The 27,114-nt window shown below is 46.5% G+C and overlaps 1 protein-coding gene across 2 annotated transcripts in view; it reads left to right on the top strand.

Annotated features, from left to right (window-relative positions):
* The window catches only part of ANKRD27 (ankyrin repeat domain 27), a 494,829-nt gene that overhangs the window by 442,617 nt on the left and 25,098 nt on the right, over positions 1 to 27,114 (top strand). For both annotated transcript variants that reach the window (XM_069217700.1, XM_069217699.1), the window contains one exon: positions 7,363 to 7,477. In XM_069217700.1, coding sequence (XP_069073801.1) covers positions 7,363 to 7,477 — 115 coding nt within the window. The remainder of the gene's footprint in view (positions 1 to 7,362; positions 7,478 to 27,114) is intronic.

Below are 27,114 nucleotides of genomic sequence, written 5' to 3'. Positions count from 1 at the left end.
AGTCTTTTGGAGCTCCAGGCGATCAGGCTTGCATTGAAATCATTTCTTCCCTCCCTCAAAAGGAAAGTGGTGCAAATTTTCACAGACGACACTAACGCCATGTGGTACTGCAACAAACAGGGCGGAGTAGGGTCCTGGACCCTTTGTCAGAAGGCGCTGCACCTCTCGACATGGCTGGCACATCAGGACATCCCCCTGGTGGTTCAACATCTGGTGGGTTCTCTGAACTCCAGAGCAGACGAACTCAGCCGTCGCTGCATAACCGATCCCAAATCGAGTCTCCATCCAGAGATGGCGCTAAGTCTCTTTCAGCAGTGGGAAGAGCCTTGGTTAGATCTGTTCGTCTCCACAGAGAACATGCAATGTCAGCTTTTGACACGTTGGAGTTTCCGAGACGCTTTTCGTCTCGAGTGGAACTCCAGCCTCCTTTACGCCTTCCCACCTATACCACTTCTGTTTAGAGTTCTCAAGAAGATCAAGAACGACTGGGCCCAAGTAATCTTGGCGGCTCTGGACTGGGCATGGAGAGTATGGTATCCAGAGCTACTGAGCATGGCTACAGATCCTCTACTCAGGCTGCCCCTTCTGGAGGATCTTTTGTCGCAGCAACAGGGGATGGTTCTCCACCCCAACCTGTCCAATCTCTGCCTTCATGCGTGGAGATTGAGCGGTGGCAGTTGATGGTTTTTGACCTTCCACTCGAAGTCTGTGATGTAATCTTGATAGCCAGGTGTCCCTCCACCAAAACAGTATATACCTATTGTAGGCATACATTTTTTGGCATGGTGTGCCAACAAATTTTCTGGTCTCCTCTCTGCTCCTCTTTCTGAGGTTCTTTTGCCCATTCCTTTTTTGGCCCAGCAGGGCTCTGCTTTGGGCACCCTTAAAGGCCATTTATTGGATATCTCAGCCTTTCTTAGGTTGCCTGCTCAGCCTTCACTCTTTAAGTCTCCTATTGTTAGATTCCTCAAGGGTCTCATCCATTTATTTCCTCCCACTCCATTTATCATGTCTCAGTGGTACCTCAATCTTGTCCTTATTTACTTAATCTGTGCTCCCTTTGAGCCGTTGCACAATTGTCCCTTACGGCTCCTGTAGGAAAGTAGCCTCTTTCTAGCTTCGTTGCCCCCACCTTTTGCCTGTTTGTCAGTGTGTTTGACTGTGTTCACTGGGATTCTGCTAACCAGGACCCCAGTGACTCTCCTCTAAATTTGGTTGCTAGTAACTTTTTCTTCCCACAATTGGCATACTGGTCCCCCCAAGTAAGTCCCTAGTTTATGGTACCTAAGTACCCAGGGCATTGGGGTTTCAGGGGATCCCTAAGGGCTGCAGCAGTTATTCTGCCACCCATAGGGAGCCCATGCAAAAGGTTCTGCAGGCCTGCCATTGCAGCCTACGTGAAATGGGTGCATGCACCCATTTTCACTACAGGTCACTACACCAGGTCACTATAAGTCACCCCTATGATAGGCCCTCTTATCCCAGATGGCAGTGTGAGGGTACCTGTGTGCGAGGGCACCCCTGCACTAGCAGAGGTGCCCTCACAAACTCCAGATCCATTTTCCTGGAGTTTGTGAGTGCAGTGACGCCATTTTACACATGTACTGGACATAGGTCACTACCTGTGTCCAGCTACATAGTGGTAACTCGGAACCTGGGCTTCTGTGGTATCAAACATGTTAGAATCATACCCCAATACTGTTGCAAGTATTGGAAGAATGATTCCATGCACTCTGGGGGCTCCTTAGAGGACCCCCAGCATTGCTACCACCAGTCTTACAGGGTTTTTCGGGCAGCCCAGCTGCTGCCACCTCTCAGACAGGTTTCTGCCCTCCTGCTGATTCATCTCATCAAGCAGAGGCAGGCAGAACAAATAATTTCCTTTGGGAGAGGGAGGTAATGCCCTCCTCCTTTGGAAATAGGTGTGACTGGCTTGGGAGGGGTAGCCTCCCCAAACCACTGGTTTGTTTTGAAGGGCACATTTGGAGCTGTCTGTGCATAAACCAGTCCGCAGGGGTTCAGGTTCCCCTCCCAGTCCCTTCTTTGGCGCGAAACTGGACAATGGAAAGGAGAGTGAACACTCCCCTGTCCATCACCATCCCAGGGTTGATGCCCCAAGCTCCTCCAGAGGTTCCCTGGGGTCAGCCATCTTGTTTCCAAGGTTGGCAGGGAACTGTGAGCATCTGAGTGGCCAGGCCAGGCAGGTGATGTCAGAGCTCCCTCCTGATAGGTGCTTACCTCGTTAGGTGACTAATCCTCCTTTCAGGGCTATTTTGGGTCTCTCTCTTGGGTGGGTCCTCAGATTCGGCTTGCAAGATTCCAGTAGGACTCCTCTGCAACCTCTGCTTCAACTGCTGGCCTCCGGAACTGTGACTGGAACCTCCAGGACCCGACAAGCTGCCTCCAATAAGAAAGGACTCTTCATCAACATTGTTTCCAGGGCTCCTGCCAGCTTTGCAACATTTCCCTAGCCGTGCATCCTCAGAAGAATGTAACTCTTCAGCCTGCACAAGAAGAAGGAATCTCCCTTGGAGTGAAGGAGTCACTTCCCTGCAGTAGCAGGCACCTACAGTAAGCGACGGCTGGCTCTGTAGATCTCCTCTCATCTTAAGCTGCGTGGATCCTGCATCACGGGTGGTGGTCTGGAGTAGTCCGCTTGGTCCTCTCTGCCAGCTGTCCGACTTTGGTGGAGATAAGCCTTTGCCTTCCCACGCAGGACAGTACTCCCATGCACTGCGGCACAGGCAGCTGCACAGGCTTGTTTGCATCTCCTACAAGAGATCTTCAGGCGACGTGTTACTCCAGCCCCCAGCACTCTATCCTGAAAGCACAGCCTCCTGTGTGGTTCTCCTGTGGCATGGGATCGTCTTTTGTAGTGCTTCGTGGGCGTCTTCTGCGATTCCTGTGGGTGCGGCCTCTGCTCCTGTGAACTCACTGCGACGCTGAGGGTCCCCTGTGACTCCCCCTCCTGGACCTTGCTAGTCCCCGGCAGCACCTCTTTTCCACTAACCGCGGGTTTGCCTTTGCCACGGCTTGTTGGTGAAATTCCGACACCGACACCTGTCTGCAATCTTCCTTCCAGCATGGGACTTCATCTGCATCCAGCAGGAACTCTTCTCCAGGGCTGCAGTGCTGATCTGTTCTTCATCACTGTCGACCAACTCCTACATCCACAGCTGGGTGGGTAGTAGCCTTTACCCCTCCTAGACTCCACTGTGACTCTTGGACTTGGTCCACTCTCTCCACAGATCTTCTTTTTTTAGGAATCCACTACAGGTTTTCTTGCAGTCTTCTTTTTCTTTTTTTCCTCCTTTTGGGTGGTTTAGGGAAACTCCAGTGTTTTACTCCTGCATTCCTGGTTGCCGGGGGGAAAGGGGTTACTGTGTTACTTATCTTTGTGGTTTTCTGATCCCCTCAGCTCCCCTCTACACATTTTACTTACCTAGGTGGAGGGGGGTGAGAAGGGGTGCACCTTGTTCGCATGACATTTTTTTAGTATATGGTTTGTGATCCCCCCAGGGTCACTATTGTTTATTGCTATTTGTACTGTTTTCTAACCTTTTCTGTGCCTGTTTCTGATTACTAGTGTATATATTTGGGGCCATATGTACGAACACATTATCCCATAGACACACAATGGGTAAAACCGTTTGCTACATCTGGCCCTTAGTGTATTACTTACCTCGTAAGGGCGGGTCACCTTTTCTAGTATTTTGGGGTGATTTGTGCCAAAAATAAAGTACCTTTTTTTTGTACAACTGAGTGTTTTCTTTCATGTGTATAAGTGTTGTGTGACTACAATGGTATTGCATGAGCTTTGCATGTCTCCTACATAAGCCTTGGCTGCTGAGCCACAGCTACCTCTCGGGAGCCTGGTTTTTAGATACTGCCTACACTTCACTAAGAGGGGATACCTGGACCTGGTGTAAGGTGTAAGTACCATAGGTACCCACCACACACCAGGCCATCTTCCTACAGGTCCTTATTTCAAAACTGTTTTACTTGTTGCCATCACTTCTGCTCGCAGAGTGAATGAGCTTCAGGTTCTATCTTCTAAAGCCCCATTTTTGTCTGTGCACCCTGACAAAGTGGTGTTATGCACTAGGCCCTCATTCCTTCCCAAAGTTGTTACACCTTTTCATGTAGGCCAGTCCATCACTTTGCCTACTTTTTTCACAGCCCCACATCCTTCTCCACCGCCTGGATCCTAAAAGAGCGTGGACGTTCTATCTCAATCATACTGAAGATTTCCGGGTGGACGATCAATTCTTTGTTGGATATGTGGGTGTGAAGAAAGGGAAGGTGGTGCAAAAACATACCATTTCATGATGAAGACTTCTTTGCATCAAAATGTGCTACACTTTGGGAAGGAAGCAACTCCGAGGGCTTGCATGCTCATTCCACCAGAGCAAATGCTTCTTCCACTGCGTTAGCACACAGAGTTCTTGTCCTGGATCTCTGCCAGGCAGCTACGTGGGCATCCCTGCACACGTTTACTAAACATTACTGCCTGGACAGTCAGGTCTGTAGGAATGGCTTACCAACTCACCCGTCCTCCCTGCGTGCGAACTGATTTCTAGGGAAAGGTCTCCCCCATTCAGGGCATTAGGTCTGGCGCACCAATTTCAGTGTTCTTACGGCTCTGCGCTTTGGCGTGGAAAGTCATGAAAAGAAGCTGACGTCATTGCGCTGAGAAAGTGTCTGTGCACCCTGACAAAGTGGTGTTATGCACTAGGCCCTCATTCCTTCCCAAAGTTGTTACACCTTTTCATGTAGGCCAGTCTATCACTTTGCCTTCTTTTTTCACAGCCCCACATCCTTCTCCACCGCCTGGATCCTAAAAGAGCGTGGACGTTCTATCTCAATCACACTGAAGATTTCCGGGTGGACGATCAATTCTTTGTTGGATATGTGGGTGTGAAGAAAGGGAAGGTGGTGCAAAAACATACCATTTCACGATGAAGACTTCTTTGCATCAAAATGTGCTACACTTTGGGAAGGAAGCAACTCCCTGAGGGCTTGCATGCTCATTCCACCAGAGCAAAAGCTTCTTCCACTGCGTTAGCACACAGAGTTCTTGTCCTGGATCTCTGCCAGGCAGCTACGTGGGCATCCCTGCACACGTTTACTAAACATTACTGCCTGGACAGTCAGGTCTGTAGGAATGGCTTACCAACTCACCCGTCCTCCCTGCGTGCAAACTGATTTCTAGGGAAAGGTCTCCCCCATTCAGGGCATTAGGTCTGGCGCACCAATTTCAGTGTTCTTACGGCTCTGCGCTTTGGCGTGGAAAGTCATGAAAAGAAGCTGACGTCATTGCGCTGAGACAGTGTCTGTGTACTACTCCCACCATCATAACGGCAACTACAGTGCCAATGATGCCCACGGAGTCGACCAACACCACCTAACGACGCACAAGGATATTGCTCGCAGAAAAATCTCTGGATACAGTCTAACGCCTGGGGGAAATTCTAAGGTAAGGAATCTACAACTAGAATATGTCTCAACCAGATATATCGTTACTGTAGGTAAGTAATTTGTACATTTAGGGAAGAGTTGGCACTAGCTATAGATGACTACTTATGCAACAATATTGGTTCTCTAGAGAAATTTGCGACAATATGCGAGGCCTCCAGGGTCTATATAAGTGAGGTTACGATGATAAAATGCGCCGGGGTACTCAGGTTGTTGTGAGGATGGCTACTGCGCTTAGAGACAGAAATAGCTGAGTTAGAACAGGAACCCCATGAGACGGCGCAACATCATCTACTGGGCGCTATAAGTGCGACGTTGGATGAGTTCAGTGAATTGGCACAAAGTGAAGTCAATCATTTAGGGAAATATATGACAGCTAGAGTGTATGGCCAGAGTGAGTGTCTGGATGCGTTACTCGCAGCCATCGTCGCAATGATCACACAATCTTGACATTGCAAGATACACAGGGGTTACATCTTGTGCATGGCCTAGCAGACCACAGAGATTCTGTTGTTCTTATTTGGAGCCGAACGTGTCTTGCTCCCCACACGATAGTGCCACGTCGCATGTCCTTGAGCATATCACCATGGATTGGTTAACATTGACAAACAGAGAACAGACCCCACAGAAATAGGTGAGGCACTGAAGACTATGCCTAGCAGCAAGGTGCCTATGACAGATGTCTTACAGTGGCCTTTTAAAAAGCCTATGTATCAGGGTGAACAGCATTGTCACAAATCCTATCAACATAACGAGAGGCACTAGGCAGGGATGCCCCCTCTCTCCATTGCTACATGCCTAGGTGGCTGAGGTATTGCTTGGATATCTGTTCTTAGGGACGGAATCTGCGGCTGGAAGTCTCTATCAGATGAACAAGTTACTTACCATCTGCAACACCTTATCAAGTAGAGACTATCTAGCCCTGATTCCTTACTGACCCTTGCATCCTTCCAGCTTCTGCAAACGTATTTTTTCAACCAGTATAGCCCCTGTAAGCCCTTAGTATCTAGTACATCAGCATTCTGTCCTGGCTTCCTGCTTCTGGCGCACAAATGTCACCTTAAGGAACTGAGATCAGCGTGTAGGGGTGACACCTATATAGGCACCGTAACTGTCACATCCAGCGCGGATGCTGGCACCCCCACAGAGGTTTCTATAACAGTCTTAAAACCATCTAAAAATAATCTGAGTCATGTCACTGTTTGGAGTGGTACCAGGATTTCAGTCAGAATGTCTCAAATGACACAAAAATGGTGCCCTATATATATTATAAAAATAATGCTCCATTGGAGTTAATAATGGAAAATCTAACCCAAGTGGAGTGTTATTTCTGTAAACCTGATTTAGGACATAATATTCTGATATACAACCCACTGTTTTATCATCGTCACCATTCTTCATATACCGTCCCCTGCAGCTTTTAACAACCTTACCTGCCAGAATTCAAGATGTTGAAATGCAGCTGCTCAACTGTTCATCAGGCTAGTGGAACTGTACTTCCATTCCACAGCTCAGTTGAGGTGTCCAGTCTGTGATCTTTTAAATGAAAGAGGACACGTTGTGTTTGGCAATCAGTGTGTGTAGCACTTGTTACAGCTTTGCAATTTAACCCATCAGGTTTCTCTAGAACCCCCTAGTATGGAGGTTTACTGAACATTTTAAGAAGCTTTTTACATATTCTAAATTTTCATTATTTTTTTTGTCTGCTGTGTTTTTCGTCTTTGAAAAATATATGTACGTCCAGGCAGTATTTAGCCTGCATGATTAGGTTGTTGGTTTTGTGGGATACTTTAGAATATGTCCTTCATCCAAGTGTTACACAAAAGTTTATTGAGCAGTTTTGGGGGGTGTATGTTTTCTTTATTTACATCTTTTGTATTGTTTAAGAATTCTAATATTATGAAGCAACTACAAGCTGCCTCAAAAAATGGAACCTCTGTCCCAGTGGAAGAATCAGTAACAACAAATGGTCAGAAGCACACTGCCAAGATAAGGAAAAAAAGTAAGTTTATTTTCTTAAACCACGCTTCCTTGGCCTCTTCTCTTCTCCTTGCCTGGGAAGGTTCATGTGACCATTAATTAAGAAAGAGTGCTTGTGTAAGTAGATATTGCTGTGAGGGGATAACTGGTATAGCTTGGTTTTAATCTTTTCGGCCTAAAGATTGTTATCTGTCTAAGATCAAGGTTATGTCCTCAAGTGTAAACCTCTGAGAAGGCTGCTGGTGCTAATGGAAATTAGAAAGGGGCCAATGGATTATAATACTGGCTAATAGCAAAGCTTTGTTTTCCATGATTATTTTAAAAGTGTCTTGCATAGAGTTGTAGTCACACGTGTTAAGGTATCTAATTCTGTTGTATTTTATTTTTACCTCACTTCATGCATGATATTTTCTGTTTCCAGTCGCAAAATTGTCAAGGAATAGAAAAATAGGTAATTGGTATCATGGGGCATTTCAAACTAAGCCCAAGCAATTTTCGGTTTAACTTTAGCGCAGTTGTAGTTGGCGTTTATTTACCCATATGCCCTGGGTAGCTCCCTTTGACCACCAATGACATATCAGGATTGACTCAACCTTCGTACCTAACCTGTCAACAGGCTCATACCTGGTTCTAAGGGAAGGGCAAGGAGTGGAAACTACAGAAACTATACAGAGCTGTATGAGTCATGTTCACTTTCTGCCACAGCTCTTGTTTTCCTGATCTGAGACCAGCATAGCAAGGGCAATGCCAGAAGTAGCAGCCTTCCCAGGGATCAGAATAGATTTGGAATTTTTTGCAATAGCCCTGCCTTTAATATCTGTCACCTTTGACCTCCTTTCCAACTCCATCCTACCTCTGAACGTGACAAAACAGATGCATAGGGGTGCCACAGCTGCGCTCTGATTTGGTTCCTCTTTTTTCATACCTATAGCAGTTATGGAGTTTCTCTGCTACGGATTTTGTCTTATCACCAATTTCTTAAACTTACTGTGTAGGAATGTTGCCCTCAAAGACAACCTGTTTCAAGCCATGCTGCGAGTGTTTGAAGCAGATTTCAGTGACAACCCCACACAGCACCTGTTTATAGTGCCTCAGGACCAAGCATGATTTATGGTGCATGTGTTCCTTGATACACTCTAAGGCCATCAGGGAGAGAGAGGCCAATCTCTAGGTCTTGGAATACAGGACGTGAGGCTGGTGTTGGTAAGATTGCCTTCACTAAGTCAGCCTAATGTGAAGTCAAAGCACAAGTCCTAAGGGGAAGTCGAGGAGGGAACACAAAAAGCATAACCAAAGCTCCTTGACGTCCAGGCACTCCCAGGCCAAGGAGCAATTGCACAGTTTGTGGTCTTGCACTAAGTCCTTCCTCTACGTCTAACTTCAGTTCATGTCAAAGTAGGAGCTAGTGTGCCTAAGTCATTTGGGATGTTACACACTCCGTAGCAGGTTAAAGCCTTCAGTGAGGCCATGCTGCAGATACTTAAGTTCATCCTGTTTCCCTTTACTGTGCCTTCCAGCAGCATGAATCTATTGGGGCCTACTGTTGAAATTCCAACGATAGGCCTTTTCTCCTTGCTTACTGTCTCTGGACAAAATCAGCCTACTATGCCAATAAATATATATTGTGCATTAATCTGTATGATACAGGTCCCATTTTCTGGTCTTTTGTCAGCTCCGGATCCTCAACCAGATCTAGCCTCTGATCCAGAACCATCTGTAGTTAGAACACCCCCACCCCCAATCTGAAAGATGGGGATGATTAGGGATCTCCTCCAATTATTCTGAATCAACTGTAGTACTTTCAGAAGGTAGAGGGCATCTATGGGGCAGATTTGATCTGTAATGGTTTTGTCATGAGGCACCCACTTTGGTTATATGGTAACCTTCTTCGATTCCTCCCCAGATTTTGCCCTGGATTCACCTTTGGGACCCCCTATAGAGGCAAGTGCCTCCTTTGCAGTAGTTGTCTAGGACTACGGAAAAGACAGAGTTGCCACTCCCCACAGAGGGACTAACTCTAACTTCTCTTGAAAATCTTGCAGGTCTACAAAGCTAGTTAACAGTGCTGTACTTCAGTCCTGAAACTTTGATTACCATACAACCATTTTTTGAAACCACCAGGTACAAACATGTGACTCTGGCCTGCATCAACACCCACTCTCCTCCCATCCTGGAGTTGGCATCCAAGTCGAGTGATGGGTGTTCACTGTGGCGGGTTGAATGATCTCATGGATTCTCCCAAATTCCAGTCCCTGTGTGGCTTACAGGAATTACATGATACTGATGACCACTTTGGGCGTGACTTTGTATAAAAGCTGTTCTTTGAAGCCTCATAAGTTCTAAAGCACAGAGTAAGGGAGAAGATTCTCATTCTACTCCTGCTTTCAGAAAATAACTTGCCTTTGTTTTTGGTAGTCGCGCGGAGTCATGAACATCTTAGGTTATCCTATCATCATTAGTCACTTGCTAAGAGAAAAAACAAAAGTCAGTAACTAAGAGGTAATGCACTGCTGTGTAATTTCTCCAAGATCTGGGTCCTCAAACGTTAGGCCGCTCTTTCAAAGAATCTCCATACCATCGTAATAGCTTGCTCCACTCCAACAGCAAGTATTCATTCTTCTGCAAAAAAGAACATTAGTAAAGCACTGCATTGGAGAAAAAATACTAAATTTGAGAAAACATTTGTTTGGAAACTGGAACTTGGAGTACATTATAAATGTTATGACTAATGAATGCATCTGGAGCACATGGTTGAATCTGATTAACTATATTCAGTGTTGATTAAGAACAAATTGTGAAATAGAAAACAAAGGAATAACTGCTTGTTGAAAGGTAGAGAAGGTAAGTGTACAGCCTGAGGATTGTTTACTTTGGGAGGCAATGAAGTTAACTGCACATAAGAATCACTGTTTGGGGTCACATGAGAGGCAGCACTGCGGTGAAATACTTTTAAGCAAAGGATAGCCTGCGTAGAGTAAAAACACACCAGAACACATTTGCTTGTACCATTCATGTTTCATCTGCAAAATAGCAATGTGAAAGGCAACTCTGCTAGACAGAGGTATCAAATAGGTGGTTACTCTTGTATACAAGTAGTTCAAGAAACAAAGTATAACTTTAGGTATTAATCTTATACAGAGTTGTAATCTTGGCATCTTTGTGTTCGATGGCATGTGTGGCTGTAGATACAAATGCTATGCATAGGCTCACCATCTAGTGTTGGGTTCGGAGGGGTACAGCTTGTTTTTTCTTCGAAGAAGCTCGGAGTCACAGGATCGAGTGACTCCTCCTCTCGGTAATACTGCGCATGGGCATCCAGTCCTTTGTTGGATTGTTTCTCTCCACATTCGGACATGTGTTCCTTTCGCTTGAGTTCTTGGCTCAATGCAGTCTAAACGGTCTTCTCTCCATCTCTCTTTCCATGTCGGTATTGCTTCGATTGTGTTTTCTTTCTTACAGTCGGTCTTTGATTCCAACTGTCAACCTGAAATCTACTCTCTGCCCTTCGGCTCATCCGCGGCCTTCTTCAGGCCCTCTTTGGGTCTATATCTGACCGCGTGGCAACCAGCTATACAGACGTGATGGAACGGACTCCATTTTGCTTTTGTCCTCAATGCCATTCCAAATTTCCACACACTGATCCCCACCAGGTGTGTAATTTGTGTTTTTCCCCTCACCCCAACACGCAAAACTGTGATGCGTGTCGATCGTTTCAGTTGAAGAAAACACTCGGTTAGAATAGCTCATCGGATGGGAATGGCAGACTCCAGATGACAAACCGAACATCTTCATTGATGCGCAAGCACAAGAAAAGCTGGAGCAAGAACAGGCCTTCTCCATCGAAGAATCCAACTCGGAATTGCAGTCTGACATTGAAAGCCAGCCTTTGCAGTTGGTGCAGACCATAAGTAAAAAGACCCCTTCACCACCGAAGAAGTCTATATCCAAAGAGGTCACAGGTCCACCACTGCCTTCCGGCCATGGTCGGAGCCAAGAAATTGCTTCTGATGCCCGCCCTTTGGCTCAACACTGAAAAAAGCCAAAGAAAAATCTTCGGCATCGTCCTCAGGAGCTGGCAGCTCCACCTCTGCGCCAACCGGACCGAGAGCACACGATGCTTCGGTACCAACCATTTCGGCAGATGAGAAAAACTATCATCCCCTGTCTCGGTGCTGAAACTATCTCACACAACAAAGACTTTGGAACTGAAAACTTGGAAAAGACTTTAATGGATTCTGGGCAGTCTTCAACCACCCCCTTCACCGGTGGAGCCAATTTTGGAAGTAATGGATACTCGATAGTGCAGACTGCACATTCAGGGGGGAACAGGGCATATTATACCATCACACCTTGTCCCTCTAAAGAGGAAATTGACCTTTCAAGAGGCGTTTGATTCATCTCCACCTCCAAACAAGCTCGCCAAGGACAAGGCTCCATCCCTTCCACAGCCTTCTCCTCAATCCTCTCCACCTCCTTCTCCTCCACCAACATCTCTCCATCCTTTGGGGATTACACTACCAAATTCACCCCCAAGTGGGACTCACAACTTAGGAGACACTTTGGATGACCCAGACCTATGGGACACATGTGATCAGGATCTTATTACACCCAGTGATCCGGATATCTACCCAGCTAGACCATCACCACCTAAGGATTTCACCTCAGATCAACAAGTCATAGCTAGTGCAGCAGCATTCTGTAACATACAAATGTACACTCATCCTGTTGAGGAAGACTTTCTATTTGATAACCTTGGCACAAACTACAGTATAAAGAAAGTCAGTTTCTTCCCATTGACCCAGGAATGCTCCGGCACACTGATGAAATCTTTAAAGAGACCGAGAGAGCACACATTATTACTCCTAGAGTAGATAAAAAATATAAAGATGCACCCACAGATCCTTTATTCATTAAGGATAAGATTTCTCCAGACTCCATTGTTGCATCAACTGCTCGCAAAAGGGCCATTAGTCAATCTGCAGGAGACGCAGTAGGTAAAAGGGCTGCAGTTTAAACAGCCAATCACTGGCATATTGCTAACGCACAACAAGTGTTGCTAGCACATTATGACAGGGCACATTGGGATGCCATGGAAGAGCTCCCTCAATATCTCCCTGTGGAGCATCTTAAGAGGGGATCTGAAATGGTGACTTAAGGGCAAACTATCACTAATTCTATTTGATGTGCGCTAGATGCTGCTGATACAGCAGCATGCAGTATACCAGCGTTATTATAAGGAGACATGCCTGACTCTGTTGTACTTGAGGCTTAAAGCCTGAACACCTGACAGTCTTGATCATGCCCTTTGATAAAGAGCACCTCTTTGGCCCACAAGTTGACACTACGCTTGAATAGCTCAACAAAGATTATCAGACTGCCAAAGCTATAGGGGCTTTTTAAAACAGTACACACTGTGGTACTTTTTGTCACCCAGGATTTACGAGAGGATTTCGGTCATCCTCTACAGACCAGTCCTCCACAAAAACAAAGGCCAGATCTCAATCATATTCCATAGGTTATTGTAGATGTTCCTATAGTGGAAACAATAGCAAAGGCAGAGGAAAACCATCTACTTCTAGAGGTTCCTCATCCACTACCAAACACTGACTGCCTTCACCTACCCTCACCACTCCTGAGGGGGGCAGACTTCAGCATTTTTACCCACAGTGGTCTCAACTTACCACTGACAAATGGGTCCTTTCAATTATCCAAGATGGTCATTGTTTGGAGCTCATCTCCACTCCACCATACATACCCCCTAGTACAACAAGGCTTTCCCAGGAACATCTCACTCTTCTCATCGAGGAAGTACATTCCCTTCTTCTTAAAGAGGCCATAGAGCCGGTTCTATTAAGGCATCAGGCTACAGGAGTATACTCCCTATATTTTCTACTACCCAGAAAATACAAGTCTCTCAGACCAATCCTAGATCTCAGACCCTTAGACCATTACATCCTGTCAGAATACTTCGATATGGTCACTCTTCAAGAAGTCATTCCCCTTCTCCAACAAGGCGACTTTATGACAGCCTTAGAAATAAAAGAAACCTATTTTCACATCCAGCACACCGTAAATACCTTTTGGGGTCACAACCGCTCCCAGAGTATTCACAAAATGCCTCGCAGTAGTTGCTGCACACCTCAGAACACCTCAGAACACAACACATTTGTGTCTTTCCTTAGACGGTTGGCTTATCAAAGCCCATACCTTCCAAAAAGATCACACTCAACACACAATCAGTCTCCTACACACTCTGGATTCACAGTCATTTACTTCAAATCCCATCTTCAGCCCCTTCAGATACAACCTTACCTAGGAGTGGTTCTCAGTAGCATTTCCCAGCTCAGCCTGTGTTTAAACCTTTCAAAACATTGATTGCTCTGTTAACACAAAACCATTCATTCACAGTGTAGACTTCTATGCCCCTGCAAGGGACGATGGCATCCTGCATTGCCATCGTACCTCATACCAGACTTCACATGCATCCTCTGCTACAATGTTTATCTTGGTAGTGGTCTCAGGTACAGGGTCAACTGGAAGATCTAGTCTTGTTGGACCTCCACATTCATCGCTCTCTGCAATGGTGAAACAGCAGCAACCTTATGAAAGGGCGTACCTTTTTGGACCCTGTGCCTCAGATCACTCTTACTACAGACACATCACATACTGGTTGGGGAGCTAATTTCCACAACCTCACAGTCCAAGGCTTATGGAACACCACTCAACAGTCCTTACACATCAGTAACCTAGAACTGCAAGCGGTCTTCCTAGCATGAAGGTGTTTCTCCCACACTTGCAATGCAAAATGGCGCTAGTACATACAGACAACATAACTGCCATGTACTATCTTCAAAAACGGTGGTGTAAACGATCCTCTCAACTATCCCATCTTGCACAAACAAAATGGAAACGGGCAATTCATTACCACATTCACATAGTGGCACAATATTTCAAAGAGACAGATAACCAGTTTACAGAACTGCCCATCAGGATGCAGCAACAAGTCCACGAATGAGAACTCCTCCTGCAAGTCCTTCAACAGTACTTCCTAAAGTGGAGAACACCTCAAATAGACCTATTCACCACACCTCAAAACACAAAATACCAAAGCTTTGCATCCAGGTCACCTTACTCTCAGTCCAAAGGCAATTCTTTGTGGATGAGTTGGTCCGGGATATTTACCTACGCTTTTCCTCCTCTCCCACTCAGTCCTTTTCTAGTTCGGAAACTCAGACAATCTTCCCTCACCAAGATTCTAGTAGCTCCTACATGGTCCGTCAACCATGATTCTCCCAGCACCGTTGAATCTCTCCGTAGTTCCACACCAGAGGCTCCCCAACAGGCCGGATCTTCACACAATCAAGGGCAAATAAGGCACACAGACCCCCAACTCACTCAACCTAGCGATGTGGCTCCTGAAGTCATAGAATTTGAGTATTTACATCTACCACAAGAATGTATGGATATTCTTAAAGAAGCGCATATACCCACAACTAGACAATGTTACGCGGCAAAGTGGAAACATTTTATTTGTTATTACCAACCAAAAAACATTGACCCCCTTAAACCAACCATTCAAGAAATTGTGTTATTTACTGCATTTACAAAAAGCTAGTCTTGCTTACACATCCATTCTTCTTCATTTAGCAGCCATAGCTGCATATCTTCAAAACAGGCAGCATACTTTTTTGTTTAGAGTTCTAGTTAATATAGTATTTATGGAAGGACTTAAGAGTCATTCCACCAAGAGTCCCTCCAGCACCATCCTGGAATCTTAACATTGTTCTCACAAGGCTTAAATGTTCCCCTTTTGAACCACTACATGCGTGTTGCTTACAATTCCTACCCTGGAAGGTAGCTTTTTTTTAGTAGCTGTCACTTCCCCTAGACATGTGAGGGAGCTCCAGGCTTTAACCTTGGAAGAACCTTTCTTTCAAATTCACAGGGGAAAAAGTAGTATTACATACTAATCCAAAATTCCTTCCTAATTTCATATCAATCAGTCAATAGAATTACCAGTTTTCTTTCCCCAATCTGATTCTGTAGCAGAAAGGGCTCTACACACTCTTGATGTTAAAAGAGCTCTTATGTACTATATAGACAGAACCAAAGAATTTAGGAAACCAAAGCAACTTTTTGTGGCCTTTTCCATGCCCACCAAAGGAGAACAGATATCAAAAGCAAGTATAGCTAGATGGATAGTCAAGTGTATTCAAACTTTCTTTGCTAAAGCGAAACAGCATTTACCTGTGACACTTAGAGGGGACTCCACTAGAAAAAAGGTGCATCAATGACATTTATTGGTAACATACCTATAGCAGACATTTGTAAAACAGCTTTATGGTCTACACCACATACCTTTACAAAACATTGTTGTATAGATGTACTTCCACGTCAGCAAGCAAATGTTGGGCAAGCAGTGCTAAAAACACTCTTTTAGACAGTTGCAACTCCCACACCGTTTTATGGAGGGACTGCTTTACAGTCTATGCATATCATGTGTATCTACAGCCACACATGCCATTGAACGGAAAATGTTACTTACCAGTAAACATCTGTTCGTGGCGTGTAGTGCTGTAGATTTGCATGCGTCCTCCCTGGCGGCATGTGGCTGTTGCAATTTTCTAACACGTAAATATTGTACATATTTAAGTACATTGCATGGACATCTTCCCTCTCTTACTCTCTCTACACTACTTTACTCTCCCGCCTGCGGAGAAACAATCTAACAAAGGACTCAACGCCCATGTGCAGTGTTACAGAGAGGAGGAGTTACTCGATTCCGTGACTCAAAAAGCTTCTTCAAAGAAAAACAAGTTGTACCACCCCAAACCCAACACTAGATGGCAAGCTTATGCCTAGCATGTGAATCTACAGCATTACATGCCACGAACAGATGTCTACTGGTAAGTAACATTTTTCTTCTCTGTCTTGAAGAAAACCAGAATGGACTAACACAAAACCAACGCTTTAGAAAGAAGACAGGAGATGCCACAGAGCAGCTCCAGAACCACCAGTCTTTCTTTCTCTATCCTTCCCAACTCCTCTGTCTCGCACTTGGCAGCGTAAAGCTCCTTGTATTCTGGAGACTTAAATATAGATTGAGGGCTTGGTGGGAAATTCATCGCTCACCACAGGAAAATAAATTCTGATGGTTATTTCTAACTGCAGACTCCTCACCTTGTGATTTTCCCCCAGGGGGCAGACTGCATCCAAAAAATCTCAAAAAGTTTCTCATCAATTCCATCATGTGCCGATAGGTGATGGTATGCTGCTCCCCGTTAAGTCTATCCTGCCTCAGAAGAGGCGTTGGGCTCCTACATAGCCAACGACTCTGCGCACGGACGTCAGTTACTTTCTATCATTGCCATCCACTGTGGGTCCGGAGTTCCCACCCTCAACTTGTGTCAGCACTGACAGACTTTTCTATAAAATTTGCCCAGTGTGCAAGCGTCATTTCTTCTCCAAAAACAGCAGGATTTAAACCTTGTAATGACTGCCCCACTCGAATGCTGGTGATGGACCCACACTAGGTCTGTCTAGTGTGTAGGCTCCTCACACAATTTAACAACATGCGATAAGTGTGCAAAGATTAACCTGAAGGGCATCCAGGACCACAAGGTCTACTTATACATTGTTGCACATCTACGAAAAGCTTGTTCTTGCAACTGATCCTATGGCCTCGAGGTCCAAGTCATTAGATAAGTCAAAGAAGAACAAGAACTATAAATCCAGACACTCCTCCCTTTCATCCCGCCACTCCCACCACACAGTTCACACATTGCCCTGGTACATCCAAGCTGTGAACCCAGTGTCTATCATCAGAACTGACTCCGGCCATCATCTCAATACATCTCACATTTCCGGGTCCATTGCCCACGCCACAAGAGAACCAGGATTTCAGAAAAATGTCACAATTATTCCGTACCCTACTCAGTCCCTCTGGAGTGCCTACAGGCTCTAAGAATCCGAGGGGGTCCTGCTGGCTGATCCGTGCATAGTGTCGACTGTGCTCCTCAATCCCCACTGCAGGGTCAGCCTCAACTTCAGGGCCTGCACCAAATCCTGTACCGTCCATGGGCCCGAGACCAATGCCACAGCCCCACGCGTCAACACTGCTGATTCTAGACGGGCGCTAATAGTCCTTTCGGACTCCAAAGCATAGCCATTGCAACCTCCACTGAGGTCTCACCCATGTCATCTTCTCATGTACTCTGATTCAGAAATTCTTCCACTACACTGACATCAATGACTGGTGATGATGGCAGTCGGGTTTGTTACAATTAAAATCTATTTTTGGGCCTATAGGATGGCAGTGGACTTGATACTTGCCCCCTCATACTGTCCTCTATTCCCTCACACCAGAACCAGCTACAGAAAAGTCTCCTTTTGCAGTGGTCATAAGCAGAGCAGTAGAAGTCAAAACTAACATCCTCACTGAAGTCCTACAGTAAGGACAGATGTCACAGGAGCCTCCTGCCATTCACTGAGGCCCTCATTGACGCACTGCTTGCCACCTTGGCAAACCAGGGTCTGCCCACCAGTAAACCACCAAAAAGCGAGGAGACAGGGATATGCTCCAGGTGACCCTGCATTTTTTCTCCAACACTCTGTCAGAAAGCCTGGTAGTTCAGGCGTTGAGTGGCAGATAAACCATAATACACTTCCAGCCACTCAAATGCATGTTCTCCTCCTCTTGTCTTGCCCTGTGCTCAGTGAACTCCAGTTGCCTCCTGTGTAGATATTTGCATGCCCTGTGGCATGTGATGGCGGAAATAACAGCAGCAGTCTCAGAAGACCACAGATATAATTTACAGCATCCAGACTACCCCAGATGACATGCTGGAGATTGTCGTACACTCAGGCCTAGACACTACAGACTGCTTGGGTAGGGCAGTCGGGACCAGTGGGTTGCTTCTGCACCAAGCTTGGTTCCGCTCCACAGGGTTCTCAGGTGATGTACAACAATTCCTGATGGACATACCATTTGATTGCATGTCTCTTCGGCGACAAGGTGGTCTCCACCTTGGAGCATTTCAAGGAGAGCAATGCAACTGTGTGCTGCCTTAGGCTAGCATCAGCTGTTTACCAGTTTCCCCATATATTTTGTCCCTTTCGAGGCTTCAGAAGGGGATTTTGCCAGAGGCCACGTCAGACTTTGCTTCAGCAGCAACAGGCCTCCCATGCCTTTCAGGATGGAGTCCAGGAATCTGTACATGCTCTAAGGGGCAACAGACTGCACAATTACTCCCCCCCCAACTGAAAACAGTCACCTGCCCCCTCACCATCCTCCCCCTGCCCCCCCCCCAAGCAGCCACAACAAAACAACTTTATTTTACCCTCAGTGGCACACAGAACCGTGGTGGGGGCGGGTTGTCTCACATTTGATCTCAGTAGGTTGTGTAGCATCACGTCAGATGAGTGGGTGTTCCAAACTATCCAGAACACATATACCTCCCCCTTTCTTTCAACCCCTCTCAACATGCCTCCTACACTGCAATGCCACCTGCATGACGACTTGTCCATTCTATAAGGGGGAAGCTGAGGCTCTCTTGGACAAGGGAGCTATAGAGAGAGTGCCAGCTTCAGACACTGGAACTGGTTGTTAGTCCGGTTTCTTCCTGTTGCCAAAGAATGCTGGAGGTCCTCCACTCTATCTTCGACCTTCATCCCTTCTACTTCTTCCTCAGGAAGGACAAGTTCACAATGCTCACACTGGCCCAAGACCTGTCTGGCCTGGATCCAGGAAACTGGATGATATTGACATATGCATAACTCAGATTTCCGCATTCCTGTTCTGCAGTTCATGGGTGTTACCTCAATTTTTTAAGTGATCCACAAGCACTTCCAGTTATATGTGCTCATCTTCGGCGTTATCAGTGCCCTCAAGTGTTCATGAAGTGATGGTAGTGGTCGCTGCATGTCCTCAGATGTTGGTAGCGCCAACCTTCCCATACCTCGGCAACTGGTTACTAGTGGCCTCTCCACAGGCAGTCGTAAACCACCTCCAGACGACCGCCGATCTGTTAACATCATTCAGTTTTTCCATCAGCTTGCCAAAGTCACACCTGACTCCTTCACATAGGCTCCGGTTCATTGTAGCCATTCTGGACACAGGGCTTTCCCAAGCCTTCCCAAGCCTCTGCTAGTCCAGAATATTCAGGCTATGATCCTGATGTTTCAAACTGCGATCAGTGTCTAGTGAGAGAGTCTCTGAGGCATCTTGGCCTCCTGTGTCCTCCTTGTGGACGATGCTAGGTGGCATATGTGGGCTCTGCAGTGGGATCTGCAGTCTCACCATCCAGGTGTTGAAGGAGACTAAGAGAGACCTGTATTAGTCCCTGCTGGACCACTCTAAGGCCGTGACAGACCACTCCCCCTACCCCACATGGAGCTAACAGTCATGACTGATGCACCATTGCTTGGTTGGGGAGGTCATCTAGGAGAGGTGGAGATCAGAGACCTCTTGGGGAAGCCTGGTTCCACATAAACGTGTTCAAATTGCAGGCGTTTCACTTGCCACTAAAAGCGTTCCTTCTGTCTGTCAAAGAGGGAACGGGTCAAGGTTCCCATAGGCAACACTACCGCTATGTGCTACTGCAAGAAACAGGGTAGAATCGGGTTAGGAGTCCTGTGCCAGGAGGCTTAACGCCTTTTGAAGTGGCTTAATCATCAGGGCATCTTCCTGATCGTACAAAACCTCACAGGACCTTTAAATGCCAGGACAGGCTAACGCTACCAGCCTTGCCTTGTGGATCATGAATGGAAGCTGCACTCAGGTCGGACAAGGGTGTCTCCTAGCAGTGAGAAGAACCCTGGCTCAATTTTTTTTTCCGACACAGCAGGGAGCATGTAGTGTCCAAGTTTCTGCGCATTGGAGTTTCTAAAGCAGCTCTCGCTCCAAGACAGATTTCACTTAAATTGGAGCTCGGGACTCCTGTATGCCATCCTTCCTCTTCCTCTGCTTCTCCTGCTCAAAAATCTGAAAAAAGATCAGAAAAGACCAGGGCCCAATCCATCCTAGTGGCTCTGGACTGAACGAGGGTAGTGTGGTACTTGGAACTTAAGGCCATAAGAATCTGTCCTCCGAATCAGCTAACTCTTCGTAGAACTCCTTATTTCAACAGAACTGCAGGGTCCTGAATCTGAACCTGTGCAAACTACACCTCCATGCATGGAGATTGAGTGGCGACAATTGATGGTTTGTGACCTTACTCTCGAAGTAGTAAATGTCTTAGTAGCCAGGTACCCCTCCACTAAAAAAAAGTACGCTGGATGCTGGGAGAGGTTTGTTGTCTTGTGTACTTGTCAAAATATCCAGCCTTTACAGGCACAATTGTGGGATTTATTGCAGTTTTTTCTTTCTCTAGGCCAGAAAGACCTTGCTGTGGCAACAATTACAGGCTATCTTTCAGTTCATATGCTTAGCTTATCACCCATCTTTCTTTAAATCACCTGCTATGACATGTTTTTTGACAGGGCGGGCACATATGTTCCCATCAACACCATTTGTGATTCCTCAGTGGAGCCTTAATTTGGTTCTCTCTTTCCTCATATGTGCCTCCTTTGAACTAATGCACAGCTGTTATTTGCACGTACTTACACTGAAGACGACGTTCTTCATAGCACTCGCACATCTTGTTGCATGAGTAAATTACAGGCACTCTGCCCATCAGTCGTACACCACCTTCTTCCAGACAAGCTAGTCCTCAGGACGAAAGCAGCATTTCTCCTGAAGGTTGTCATGCTTTTTTGCACAGGGCAGTCTTGTCTAAGGAGGAAGAAATACTTCATTGTCTTGACCCAAAGGAAGAGCTGAGCTTTTACATCAATTGCACCAGGGACCTTAGGGTGGACGATTAGATCTTTGTATAGTTTTCTGGGGTGGGAACAGGGAAGGGTGTACAGAAAAGAACCATTTCCAAATGGATTGTCTTTTATATCAAAACCAATTATGGACTCACCTAAAGCCTACATGCTCATTCCACCAGAGCAAAGGGTGCTACCACTGCACTGGAGCGCGCTGTGCCAGTCTTAGAAATCTGCCAGGCTATGTGGATGTCACTCCACATGTTCACCAAGCACTACTGTCTGTATAGCCAGGTCTGGTGCGAGGGGCATGTTGCCCTTTCTGTCCTGCAGGATTTTTTGGTCTGTCATGCCACAAACCCTCCACCGGAGGAGGTAGTGCTTTGGTATCTGTTCATAAGGGAAGGGAATGTGTTGGTTACAAGTATCCATCAGAAGAATAAGCTATTTACCTTCATTAATGATCTTTCTGGTGAGAAAACCATCTCTCCACAGATTCCTCAAAGAGTCACCCGACTCCCTGTTCTGTGGAATTGACTTTTTGGAACCCATATTAATAAGATTCCAAGATAGAGGTCTGCTCACTGGCACAATCTGATTTCTAAGGGCCCGAGTCCAATGATGTGGACTGAGATAAGAAAGAAATTGATGTCAGTGTAAGGAGGTGGCAGCTATGTTGGAACCCAGGCATCACTTCTGGGGCAGGACGGACCTGACCTGGAGCCACTTGATTCCACCTACTGAGAAAACTCTCTGGATCCAGTCTGGCATATGGGGGGGGGGGGGGACACATGACAAGATGAGGTATCTGCAGTAGTGTTTTACTAAAAGTAGGGAACATTATTTAGTTTTATACCTGAGGATGTGCTCTAACTGCATTTCGGTGTCGGGTGGAGCACACTACACCTACCTCACGGTGCTGGGGAGGACACGTGGCACACTGCATGTGATAGTCACTAATCAGGCAGATGGTATTCTTTCTGTGCCACACTGGATCCTACGCCTTGGTTTCTGTTTGCCATCGGGGTTCGCTCACGCCGGCCACAGCGAGATGGGAACGTTTTTGCCTTTTTGTACCCTGCAGATTTCTCAGCCTCTTATTTCCCCCTCATGTGGCCTGGTCTGGGCTGCGTGATGCCACTGGCGCTCAGGGCATGGGCTGGCCAGCATATTTTTGTTGAGAGCTGGTGCTTCCCTTCTTTTTTCTCTCGGGTTTCTGGGAGGTGGCATATGGCGCACAGGGGATCCTTCCTGAAATCCTTTAACAGAAAGGAAAGAAATCCTTCTTTCACACACATTGTTGTGTAAGCCTCCAAGACTATGGTACAGGTACTATTGCTCTCCCCAGTTAATAAAAGTGCAGAATCCAGTGGACGGCGCTAGGAACGGGCAGTGTGGGTAGCTGCCAGGGCTCTGCCTATGTTCACAAGTAAGGTGCCGCACCCAATCTTTGCCTTCAAAAAGCGTTGGTGTTATGAGGCCCAGGAGGCAGCAGAGGTGCAGCCCTGTGAGGCCCAGGGGGTTGTGAGGGGAGCCCCCTCCCCTGGCTCTCCCAGCCATGGGCCGTAAGAACTTCAGAAATCCAGTTGCTGCATTTGCATAATAACAGCAATTAGATGGGTACTTAAAGCACCCTTAGGTGTGAAGTGAGCCCTGCCCATACATGAATGAAAAGCAATGTCCTGCAGGGCTCACAACAAAAGACAGAATTGTGCCCCACCACCAGTGGGTATTACTCACCTAGGATGGAAAAAGGCAGAGTCCCTAGCATTTTGCGATTCAGAACATAACTGCAAAATCGGATAGGGAGCACAAAGAACACAAACTTTAGTATATTGGTGGCAAAAAAAGAAAATGTAGTCTCTCAGCTATGAAAGGAAAATGTTTCACACTCTGAGAGTTTTGTTTACTTACAATGTTAAATGGTTTTTACAGAATTACATGCCACAGGACAACACTGAATAGTAGCTGCTTCCTTTTGCAGTTGACCCAAGGAGGAAAGCCGGGCGCATGCCAAGAGGCGGAGGATTTAAGAGGTTGCCCTCAGTATATAAAAAACATGAAGGTCTTGAGGTTGAGTGGGTCAGCAAGATGTCAGCACAGTGCTGAGGAGGAAACTGCACATAACAACATGTGGATGCTTTGACGTTAGTACTTCATATTTCAACACTGCACTGAGCAGTATTTATTAAAAGTGATAGCTTTTAAATAAGAACTTAGAACTGTCCCTGCCCATGCCCACACCATGGTGACCGTGCCATTAGTGAAGTAAGAGTTAAGACAATTGTCATAAGTGAACCCTGTATGTGGTTCAGGTTCTTAAACACAGAGCAACATTATAGTCTATCAAATCAAACACAATAGGTTTTTGCACAGCTGGTATTCCGAACTCACGTTTTGAAGGTGCTTTGATGTGCAATGATGAAGGAAGGAGGACTGGTAAAATACAATATTTGTCTAAGGTCACACAGTTTGGTTAATCGTGGAAGCTGTGATTAATCCGATTTTTTTTCCAGTTTGTTCAAATCTACTAAATATCTCACTTTTTTAATCACAAATGTTAATGTTCTGTTTTTACCACTTGGTGTAAGGGGGGAGAGCGCGGGTGGTAGGCAGAATCCATATGAAGGCACAGCTTGCTAAAGGGCTCGAGGTTTCAGTGGGACTGCGAGCTGAGCTGAGCTAGAGCCAGGCTTCAGACTGGAGCCTGGCTCAAGCTTTCAGTGGCTCACCCATCTCTACATGTAGGTATCAATCTGTTGTGGGAGAGAGTGTGTAGCCGAGGCAGGGAGTGATTGACCTAGACAAAGGGTACTGCTCCCATACACATTCTTCCTGCTGAGAGGGCTGTGAGAGGTATTGCAGGAGAGCGAGGGATTCAGGTAGAGTGTGAGTGAACCTTTACTTCTATTCTTGAATGGGTCAGCATGAAGAATGCAATGAGCTCCTGCAAGGAGGGACGCAAGGGGTGCTAAGAGTGTGGGGAAGTGAATGATGGTTGTATGGTGCTCCTGCAGGGAGTGTTGTGGGGTTGCATTGGATTTATGCACAAAGGAGAGTAAGGGCTGTAGGGAACTCATGTAGCGAGTTCTGTGAGGGGTTCATACAGCTCCTATAGGAAGGAAAAGGATGGGTGCATAGTGCTCCTGCAGTGAGGACCAGTGGCGGCCGGCAGCTTTAGGAAGGAGGGGGCGGAAAACACACACACACACACACACACCTCTTCAGCCTCAGAGGTCCCAGGAGGGTTGGAGGGAAGGCAGCAGTCCCAGCCTCGTCACAGAGTGGGATGGGGTCAGTGGGACTGCTGACCCCATCCCATTCTCTGATTAAGTGTCACTGATTGACACTCGCCCTGGGCGCTTCAGGGCTTAAACCTGAAGCGCCTAGGTCAAAGTCAATGGGTGACGCTTTCCTTGTCACCCGGGGGAGGGCCACGAGGCACCTTTGCTGAGCCGAGGAGGTCACACCCATAGGAGCTGTAACCTCCTCAGCCCAGCAAAGTTCAGCTCAGGCAGCCAGGAATCTGCGCAAATCGTGCATGTCTGCTCCTGGCTGCCTGACCTGAACATGAAGAGTGTCTGGCAAGCTGACCTTTGTTCAGCCTGCCAGACACTCTTCATGAGGGGCAAATGGTGGTGGGGCGTGGCCTCTCTGCCCTAAAGGATGGGCTGTGCCTGGTGAGGACCCAGAAAGGTACAGGAGAACCTGCAAGAAGAAGGAGGAGGGGTGCAGAGTGCAACTTCTGGGAGGTAAATGGTGCAAGGAGTTCTTGTAGTGAGAGCTGTGATGGGTGCAGGGAGCTCTTGAGTGATGAAGTGTTCTGATGGTTTATTGTGTTTGTGCAAGGAGAAGAGTAAGGGGTGCAGTGATCTGCTCTACAGTGAAAAGTGAGGGGTGCTGTGAGCCCTGCAGGGAATGTTGTGAGGATGCAACAGAGTCCCTCAGGGAGTGTTGTTAGGATTTTGCATCAGATCTGCACTAAAAAGGTAACACAACCCCTATGTGCAAAACCTTTGCAGATCTAGGCCCATATGTTTTAAAACCAAAGTAATTTGATGCATGAAGCCCTTGAGGCTTTCTTTTTAGGGTATCTAGCAGATTAGGAGTTTGACTTCTGGCAGATTCAGTTCAGACTTTCACCCTTCTAATGTCGGCAAACTAAATGGCAATAGCAAACAAACAACATCAGGTACCTTAAACATGCCTATACCAAGGTGGAAAACTCTGATGGAGTCGTTTCTATTGATTTAAGGCTCAAGAAATTAAGGCCGCAATACGTGTAATTGTGTGGTGCAAAATGTACATTTTTGTCTCGCAAAATGTGCTTATCTGTGATGCAAAATCCTGGGGAGTCTGAGAAAGGGAGACAATTGTATGAAAATGTGAAAAAACATATTTCTTTAACACACAGAAGCGTTTTACCTTTTATACATCAGTTTATATAACTTCATTGAGATGTATTTAGAAATAGTGTGATTATTTAAACATGAACTGAGAATCATTCCTGTCCCCACCCTGATGATAATTGTTTTAGTGAACTAAGAGCACGGCCACAAGAATATGTCAGGAAAGGACCAAATTAGGCATCAGGGTTTGCTAACATATGTAGCAAGAAAAGCCACATTATGTGACATAATGCTGCACACTGTGTGATAGTAATAACTTGGTAAAAATTACAAAATAATGAGGTAATACTATCTGGGCAAAGGTTTCATCTCATTAGTACCTTTCTGGCACCCAGGTACAACAATAAGCAACAGACAGATGGACAGTCAAACTTTTGCAAAGGACTTCCCACCATGCAAAACGTTAGCACTTTTAGTAATTTTTCTCTGTTTGAGCTACTAAAAAAATTATTTTTTTATTAAAACCTGCAGATTATGCAGCTAATAGCAACTCCATTTTTTGTCTTCATTTTGATAGTATTTTGGTGCACCAGCACCTCACGTTCTTGTGGTGTCAGGAGCGCGAACATGACCCGAAATCGTGCTCCGAGTGCCGGGCCATGAACCTGAAGGCTTTGAGAGAGCAGCCCCTAAAGCTTATGGCGGCCCGGTGCTTGACTTCGCATCACTCCCGGTCTTGTTTGAGGAAAAGGTCTTGATACTGCTCATGGAGTTATCACCATTCCTTATCGTCCCGTTCCAAATCTTCGGTACACTAGAGTCATAAAAAGAAAAAGTCGAAGAAGGCCAAACGTTCTTCGACTTCTCCCCATCTGTCGGCCGATGTGACGCAGCAAGAGCATTGACGCTCCAGGGATCTGTCCTCGAAACCTACTTCTTGGTCCATGCCACGGCTCCCCAACTTTCCAGGAGCTGGAGTTACCCCTGCCCAGTTGAAGGAGTTTTATGAGGCCATGCGCCTCATCTTTGAGCAGACCGACCCCCCTGTGGCACCTTGAGGGCCTGTGGGATCAGATGGGGACCCCTCAGGTTCCATGACAGCAGCTTTGGCTCCGGCCCCTGGGGTCCCCTCTGAGTCTGTTATTGGATCTGTGCCGACGCTGGTCGTGCCAACACGACCTTTCCTGGCGCCGGCAAAGACATCAATACTCCCAATGCCGGTTGGGCCCATAATCGACATCAACCCAATCCTGGTCCCTGCCTACCCGGAGCCGGAATGGCGTCACTCAACGCTAAATCCGACTTTGGGCTCTTCTCACTCCAGGTTGGATTCTGACCCTTTTTACTATGGGTAGGCATACGGGGAAAGTTTGGAGGGGTAGTTGGACCCTCTGCAATGCCAGCTTGACACCCCTGAAGGGATCACCGAGCACAGGAATTGGGCGAGGCTAGTGGTCTGGATACTTCCCCAGATGCTGGCATGCTTTCTTCCCCTACCCTG

This window comes from Pleurodeles waltl, chromosome 12 (assembly GCF_031143425.1).
Source record: "Pleurodeles waltl isolate 20211129_DDA chromosome 12, aPleWal1.hap1.20221129, whole genome shotgun sequence".
Lineage (NCBI taxonomy): Eukaryota > Metazoa > Chordata > Amphibia > Caudata > Salamandridae > Pleurodeles > Pleurodeles waltl.
This window is presented reverse-complemented; position numbering and strand designations above follow the sequence as displayed.